Source organism: Calidris pugnax, unplaced genomic scaffold (assembly GCF_001431845.1).
Source record: "Calidris pugnax isolate Ruff unplaced genomic scaffold, ASM143184v1 scaffold777, whole genome shotgun sequence".
In the NCBI taxonomy this organism is placed as follows: Eukaryota; Metazoa; Chordata; class Aves; order Charadriiformes; family Scolopacidae; genus Calidris; species Calidris pugnax.
In genome coordinates this window covers 8464-17297 of record NW_015091436.1, presented here as the reverse complement: position 1 = coordinate 17297, position 8834 = coordinate 8464, and the positions used below count along the sequence as shown (strand labels likewise).

The 8834-nt window shown below is 63.5% G+C and overlaps 1 protein-coding gene across 1 annotated transcript in view; it reads right to left on the bottom strand.

Moving 5' to 3' along the window:
• Positions 1–8834, bottom strand: part of LOC106899666 (cadherin EGF LAG seven-pass G-type receptor 2-like) — a gene marked incomplete at both ends in the record, with an annotated part of 15914 nt that overhangs the window by 179 nt on the left and 6901 nt on the right. Inside the window, 5 exons of the mRNA XM_014961554.1 lie at positions 3453–3691; positions 3795–3889; positions 4072–4315; positions 4419–4513; positions 7218–7382. Coding sequence (XP_014817040.1) covers positions 3453–3691; positions 3795–3889; positions 4072–4315; positions 4419–4513; positions 7218–7382 — 838 coding nt within the window. The remainder of the gene's footprint in view (positions 1–3452; positions 3692–3794; positions 3890–4071; positions 4316–4418; positions 4514–7217; positions 7383–8834) is intronic.

Genomic DNA, 8834 nt, shown 5'->3' with positions numbered 1-8834 from the left:
ATTTCAGGGTTGGGGGATGGGTGCCAGGTCTGCTGTACCCCCCCCCAAAATGCACACACGCTCTGCTGAGGCCGTCACCTTGGTGTCTGGGCTGCTTCTTCAACACCCCCCCACCCCATGGAGTGCCCATCAGCACGGCCTCTGGCCTCCTCAGCCCACCCAGAAGGGGGCCCAGCATCTCAGCATCTGGGCTTCTGCCACCAGACCACCCATGAGGGTGCCCTTCATCCTTGCATCTGGGCTCCTGCACCCATCCCTTGGTTGCCCATGACCATGGTCTTTGGCCACCTGCACCCACCCTTCAGTTGCCCATCCCCTTGGTGTCTGGCTACCTGCACCCACCCCTCGGTTGCCTATCACCCTGGTCTTTGGCCACCTGCACCACCCTCTCAGTTGCCCATCACCCCCATATCTGACCTCCTGCACCCACCCCTCAGTTGCCCATCGCCCTGGTCTTTGGCCACCTGTGCCCACCCCTTGGTTGCCCATGACCATGGTCTTTGACCACCTGCACCCACCCTTCTGTTGCCCATCCCCTTGGTGTCTGGGCTCTTGCACCCATGCTTCAGTTGACCATCACCCCTGTGTCTGGGCTCCTGTACCCACCCCTTAGTTGCCCATCACCTTGGTCTTTGGCCACCTGCACCCACCCTTCAGTTGCCCATCGCCCTGGTGTCTGGGCTCCCACCCTTGAGAGTGCCCATCAGCCCCATGACCTCCTGCACCCACCCCTCAGGTGCCCATCGCCGTGGTCTTTGGCCACCTGCACCCACCCTTCAGTTGCCCATCACCCCGGCATCTGGGCTCCCACCCATGACACTGCCCACCATCCTCATGTCTGACCTCCTGCATCCACCCCTTGGTTGCCCATCACCCTGGTCTTTGGCCACCTGCACCCACCTCACAGTTGCCCATCACTCTGGCATCTAGGCTCCCACCCATTAGAGTGCCCATCACCCCCGTGTCTGACCTCCTGCACCTACCCCTTGGTTGCCCATCACCCTGGTCTTTGGCCACCTGCACCCACCCCTTGGTTGCCTATCATCTTGGCCTCTGGCCACCTGCGCCCACCCTTCAGTTGCCCATCACCTCTGTGTCTGGGCTCCTGCACCCACCCTTCAGTTGCCCATCCCCTTGGCATCTGGGTTCCTTCACCCACCCCTTGGTTGCCCATCGCCCTGGTCTTTGGCCACCTGTGCCTACCCCTTGGTTGCCCATGACCATGGTCTTTGACCACCTGCACCCACCCTTCTGTTGCCCATCCCCTTGGTGTCTGACCTCCTGCACCCATCTCTTGGTTGCCTATCGCCCTGGTCTTTGACCACCTGCACCCACCCCTTGGTTGCCCATCACCCTGCTCTTTGGTCACCTGCATCCACCTCTTGGTTGCCCATCCCCTTGGCCTCTGGCCACCTGCAATGCCCCTCAGTTGTCCATCCCCTTGGTGTCTGGCCACCTGCACCAACCTCACAGTTGCCCATCACCCTGGCATCTGGGCTCCCACCCTTGAGAGTGCCCATCAGCCTTGTCTTTGGCCACCTGCACCCACCTCTTGGTTGCCCATCCCCTTGGTGTCTGGCCTCCTGCACCCATCTCTTGGTTGCCCATCGCCCTGGTGTCTGGGCTCCCACCCTTGAGAGTGCCCATCAGCCCCATGACCTCCTGCACCCACCCCTCAGGTGCCCATCGCCGTGGTCTTTGGCCACCTGCACCCACCCTTCAGTTGCCCATCACCCCGGCATCTGGGCTCCCACCCATGACACTGCCCACCATCCTCATGTCTGACCTCCTGCATCCACCCCTTGGTTGCCCATCACCCTGGTCTTTGGCCACCTGCACCCACCTCACAGTTGCCCATCACTCTGGCATCTAGGCTCCCACCCATTAGAGTGCCCATCACCCCCGTGTCTGACCTCCTGCACCTACCCCTTGGTTGCCCATCACCCTGGTCTTTGGCCACCTGCACCCACCCCTTGGTTGCCCATCACCTTACTCTTTGGCCACCTGTGCCCACCTCTTGGTTGCCCATCACCCTGGTCATTGGCCATCTGCACCCACTCCTTGGTTGCCCATCCCCTTGGTGTCTGGCCTCCTGCACCCATCTCTTGGTTGCCCATCGCCCTGGTCTTTGGCCACCTGCACCCACCCCTCAGTTGCCCATCACCCCGGCATCTGGGCTCCCACCCATGACACTGCCCACCATCCTCATGTCTGACCTCCTGCATCCCCCCCTTGGTTGCCCATCCCATTGGCCTCTGGCCACCTACACCCACCCCATGGTTGCCCATCCCCTTGGTGTCTGACCTCCTGCACCCATCTCTTGGTTGCCTATCGCCCTGGTCTTTGACCACCTGCACCCACCCCTTGGTTGCCCATCACCCTGCTCTTTGGTCACCTGCATCCACCTCTTGGTTGCCCATCCCCTTGGCCTCTGGCCACCTGCAATGCCCCTCAGTTGTCCATCCCCTTGGTGTCTGGCCACCTGCACCAACCTCACAGTTGCCCATCACCCTGGCATCTGGGCTCCCACCCTTGAGAGTGCCCATCACCCTGGTCTTTGGCCACCTGCACCCACCCCTTGGTTGCCCATTTCCTTGGTGTCTGGCCACCTGCACCCACCCTTCAGTTGCCCATCACCCTGACATCTGGGCTCCCACCCATGACACTGCCCACCATCCTCATGTCTTACCTCCTGCACCCACCCCTTGGTTGCCCATCCCCTTGGTCTCTAGCCACCTTCACCCCCATCTATCTCAGTTGCCCACCACCACCCCACCCTTGGGTTGTCCCCCCCGGTGGTGGCACCTCGGTGAAGTGGACGTCCTGGGTGGCAGCCAGGCGGAAGCCGCACCTGCACCCACCCTTCAGTTGCCCATCCCCTTGGCATCTGGGTTCCTTCACCCACCCCTTGGTTGCCCATCGCCCTGGTCTTTGGCCATCTGCACCCACCCCTTGGTTGCCCATCCCCTTGGTGTCTGACCTCCTGCACCCATCTCTTGGTTGCCTATCGCCCTGGTCTTTGACCACCTGCACCCACCCCTTGGTTGCCCATCACCCTGCTCTTTGGTCACCTGCATCCACCTCTTGGTTGCCCATCCCCTTGGCCTCTGGCCACCTGCAATGCCCCTCAGTTGTCCATCCCCTTGGTGTCTGGCCACCTGCACCAACCTCACAGTTGCCCATCACCCTGGCATCTGGGCTCCCACCCTTGAGAGTGCCCATCACCCTGGTCTTTGGCCACCTGCACCCACCCCTTGGTTGCCCATTTCCTTGGTGTCTGGCCACCTGCACCCACCCTTCAGTTGCCCATCACCCTGACATCTGGGCTCCCACCCATGACACTGCCCACCATCCTCATGTCTTACCTCCTGCACCCACCCCTTGGTTGCCCATCCCCTTGGTCTCTAGCCACCTTCACCCCCATCTATCTCAGTTGCCCACCACCACCCCACCCTTGGGTTGTCCCCCCCGGTGGTGGCACCTCGGTGAAGTGGACGTCCTGGGTGGCAGCCAGGCGGAAGCCGCGCTGGGCGCTCTCGTGGCGCAGTAGCCGCGTGGCCAGCGCGTAGGCCAACCGCAGGTCGCTGCCGAAGTAGGTGGCCGTGTGGCCAGTGGCCTCCTGCAGCTGCAGGGCCACGCGCCGCGACTGCGCCGGGTCCAGCACCGACTCGTTCCTCGCCAACCGCTCCGCCTGCCCCATGGGGATGATGGTGGTGGCATCAGGGGTGGGGGGGACACGGTGGGGTGACACTTGTGTGTCCCCCTCCCCCGTGTCCCCCCCACCCAACACTCACCCAACGGCGCAGGGGGGCGAAGGCCAGGGAGCTGCAGTTGAAGAGGTTGGGGGGCAACCAGCCCTTGTGCTCGTCACAGTGTCGCACCGCCGTGCCTGGGGGGGACACAACCATGGGGACACCATCCTGGCACCACCACGGCTCAGTGGTGGCACCACCGTCTCGTCCCACCCCATCTCCATGCGCCCACTTCACCCACCCGTTGGTTGCCCATCGCCCTGGTCTTTGGCCACCTGCGCCCACCCCTTGGTTGCCCATCACCGTGACCTCTTCCCACCCCACCCCTGGCTTGTCCCCCCCGGTGGTGGCACCTCTGTGAAGTGGACGTCCTGGGTGGCAGCCAGACGGAAGCCCCGCTGGGCGCTCTCGTGGCGCAGTAGCCGCGTGGCCAGCGCGTAGACCAACCGCAGGTCGCTGCCGAAGTAGGTGGCCGTGTGGCCAGTGGCCTCCTGCAGCTGCAGGGCCACGCGCCGCGACTGCGCCGGGTCCAGCACCGACTCGTTCCTCGCCAACCGCTCCGCCTGCCCCATGGGGATGATGGTGGTGGCATCAGGGGTGGGGGGGACACGGTGGGGTGACACTTGTGTGTCCCCCTCCCCCGTGTCCCCCCCACCCAACACTCACCCAACGGCGCAGGGGGGCGAAGGCCAGGGAGCTGCAGTTGAAGAGGTTGGGGGGCAACCAGCCCTTGTGCTCGTCACAGTGTCGCACCGCCGTGCCTGGGGGGGACACAACCATGGGGACACCATCCTGGCACCACCACGGCTCAGTGGTGGCACCACCGTCTCGTCCCACCCCATCTCCATGCGCCCACGGTGTCACCACCATGCTCCATCTCAGCAGTGACACCGTGGTGTCACCAGCCCTGCCCCAGCTCGGTGGTGGCACCACCATCTCATCCCACCCCATGTCCACGTGTGTCACCACCCCTGCCCTGGCTCAGTGGTGGCACCACCATCTCATCCCACCCCATGTCCACGTGTGTCACCACCCCTGCCCTGGCTCAATGGTGGCACCACCATCTCATCCCACCCCATCTCCATGCGCCCATGGTGTCACCCCCCTGCCCCATCCCACCTCTGCCACCACCATGTCACCCCCCCTGCTCCATCTCAGCAGTGACACTGTGGTGTCAACACCCCTGCCCCATCTCAGTGGTGGCACCACCGTCTCATCCCACCCCAGGTCCATGTGCCCACAGTGTCACCCCCTGTCCCATCTCAGCAGTGACACCGTGGTGTCACCACCTCTGCTCTGGCCCTGGCGGTGACACCACTGGGTGACCCCCAAATCCCATCCCATGGTGCCACCACCATGTCACCCCCCTGCCCTGGCCCCGTGGTAGCACCGTTGTGTCACCACCCCAGCTCGGTGGTGGCACCAGCGTCTCATCCCACTTCATCTCCATGCACCCACGGTGTCACCTCCCCCTGCCCCATCCCACCTTTGGCACGACCATCACAGACCCCCACACCCAGGGACCCCTGCACCCACAGACCCCAGTACCCACGGACCCCCAAGACCCATGGACCCCAGTACCCACAAGACCCCCCACACCCATGGACCCCGGCACCCCATGTGCCAGGCACACACACGTCCCCAGGCACACACACGTGTCCCCCGCACACTCATGTCCTCATGCACATGCATGTCCTCGTGCACACACATGTCCCCAGCACATCCATGTCCATGTCCTCAGGCACACACATGTCGCCAGACACACACACCTCCATGTCCCCAGACACACACACATCCCCAGGCAACTCAGTGGTGGCACCAGTGTCTCATCCCACCCCATCTCCCTGCGCCCATGGTGTCACCCCCTGCCCCATCCCACCTCTGCCACCACCATGTCACCCCCCTGCTCCATCTTAACAGTGCCACCACGGTGTCACCACCCCTGCCCCAGCTCGGTGGTGGCACCAGTGTCTCATGCCACCCCATCTCCATGCACCCATGGTGTCACCCCCCTGTCTCATCCCACCTCTGCCACCACCATGTCAACCCCTACCCATCTCAGCAGTGACACCGTGGTGTCACCAGCCCTGCCCCAGCTCGGTGGTGGCACCACCATCTCATCCCACCCCAGCTCCATGTGCCCATGGTGTCACCACCATGCTCCATCTCAGCAGTGACACCACGGTGTCACCACCCCTGCTCTGGCCCTGGCGGTGACACCACCATGTCCCCTGGGCACACACAAGTCCATGTCCATGTCCCCTGGCACACACACATCCCCTGCACACTCATGTCCCCTGTGCACACCCATGTCCTTGTGCACATCCATGTCCCCAGGCACACACACATCCTCATGCACACTCATGTCCTCATGCACACGCATGTCCTTGTGCACACGCCTGTCCCCAGCACATTCATGTCCATGTCCCCAGGCACACATATGTCCCCTGGCCACACACATCTCCATGTCCCCCGGCACATACACATGTCCCCAGACACACACACGTCCCCCGCACACCCGTGTCCTCCTGCACACGCCTGTCCCCAGCACATCCATGCCCATGTCCCCAGGCACACAGACATCCCCAGACACACACACATCCCCCACACACTCATGTCCTCATGCACACGTATGTCCTCGTGCACACACATGTCCCCAGCACATCCATGCTCATGTCCCCAGGCACACACACACGTCCTCTAGACACAAACACGTCCCCCACACACTCATGTCCTCATGCACACCCATGTCCTCGTGCACACACATGTCCCCAGTACATCCATGTCTGCACACACGTATGTCCCCTGAGCACACACATGTCCCCTGGGCACACACATCTCCATGTCCCCAGGCACACACATGTCCCCTGGGCACACACAAGTCCATATCCCCAGGCACACACATGTCCTTGTGCACACCCATGTCCTCATGCACACGCCTGTCCCCAGCACATCCATGTCCATGTCCTCAGACACACACATGTCCCCTGCACACTCATGTCCTCATGCACATGCATGTCCTTGTGCACACGCATGTCCCCAGCACATCCATGTCCATGTCCCCAGGCACACATATGTCCCCTGGCCACACACATGGCCATGTCCCCAGGCACACACACACGTCCCTCCCATCCCACCTCTGCCACCACCATGTCACCCCCTTGTCCTGGCCCAACCCTGCTCCATCTCAGCAGTGACACCGTGGTGTCACCTCCCCCTGCCCCATCCCACCTCTGCCACCACCATGTCACCCCCAGCCCTGTCCCAGTGATGCCACCACGGTGTCACCCCTCCATCCCATCCCAGCAGTGCCACCACGGCATCACACCCCCCATGAGCTCCGTGCCAGCAGTGCCACCACGGTGTCACCACCCCTGTCCCAGCGGTGCCACCACACTGTCATGTCCCCCCGTCTCAGTGGTGCCACCACGGTGTCACCCCCCGTCCCCGTGTCCCCCCACCTACCGACGGACCCCTTGGGGCAGGGGGCAGCGGCGGGCAACCCGAAGCGGGTGCGGGGCCACCAAATGTTGGCCTCGATGGCACGGGGACAGCTGTCGTAGTTGACTGCGGGGCAAAGAGGGGTGTCAGGAGGGGGTGACAGAGGGTGACAGCAGTGACACCCGGTCGCTGGCACCCAGGGTGATGCAGGGTGACAGCGGAGTGACAATGGGGTGACAGTGGGGTGACAGCAATGGTACTCAGTTATGGGCACCCAGGGTGACAGTGGTGACACCCAGTCGCTGGCACCCAGGGTGATGCAGGGTGACAGCGGAGTGACAATGGGGTGACAGTGGGGGGACAGCAATGGTACTCAGTTATGGGCACCCAGGGTGACAGTGGTGACACCCATCACTGGCACCCAGGGTGATGCAGGGTGACAGAGGGTGACAGGGGGGTGACAGGGGGGTGACAATGGGGTGACAGCGGGGTGACAGCAGTGCCACCCAGTCGCTGGCACCCAGGTTGATGTGGAGTGACAGGGGGTGACATAGGGTGACACCAGCGGGGTGACAGAAGGTGCCAGCAGGGTGACAGCAGTGGCACCCAGTCGCTGGCAGCCAGGGTGACGTGGGGTGACAGAGGGTGACGGGGGAGGGTGACAGAGGGTGACGGGGAGTGACAGAGGGTGTCAGGGGGGTGACAGTGGGGTGACAGCGGTGGCACCCAGTCGCTGGCACCCAGGGTGATGTGGGGTGACAGAGGGTGACACCAGCGGGGTGACAGCGGGGTGCCAGAGGGTGATGGGGGGTGACAGAGGGTGACAGTGGGGTGACAGTGGTGGCACCCAGTTGCTGGCAGCCGGGGTGATGTGGGGTGACAGAGGGTGACAGTAGTGACATCCAGTCGCTGGGACCCAGGGTGAGGCAGGGTGACAGAGGGTGACACCAGCGGGGTGACAGCGGGGTGCCAGAGGGTGATGGGGGGTGACAGAGGGTGACAGTGGGGTGACAGTGGTGGCACCCAGTTGCTGGCAGCCGGGGTGATGTGGGGTGACAGAGGGTGACAGTAGTGACATCCAGTCGCTGGGACCCAGGGTGAGGCAGGGTGACAGAGGGTGACACCAGCGAGGTGACAGAGGGTGATGGGGGGTGACAGCGGGGTGACAGCGGTGGCACCCAGTTGCTAGCACCCGGGGTGACATGGGGTGACAGAGGGTGACAGTAGTGCCACCCAGTCGCTGGGACCCAGGGTGAGGCAGGGTGACAGGGGGTGACACCAGTGGGGTGACAGAGGGTGACAGAGGGTGATGGGGGTGACAGCAGAGTGGCAGCAGTGACATCCAGACACTGGCACCCAGGGTGAGGCGGGGTGACAGGGGGTGACAGAGGGTGACACCAGTGGGGTGACAAAGGGTGCCAGCAGGGTGACAGCAGTGCCACCCAGTTGCTGGCACCCAGGGTGAGGTGGGGTGACAGAGGGTGACAGAGGGTGACAGAGGGTGATGAGGGGGTGACAGAGGGTGACACCAGCAGGGTGACAGAGGGTGCCAGCAGGGCGACAGCAGTGACACCCAGTCGATGGCACCCAGGATGACGTGGGGTGACAGAGGGTGACGGGGGGTGACAGAGGGGGATGAGG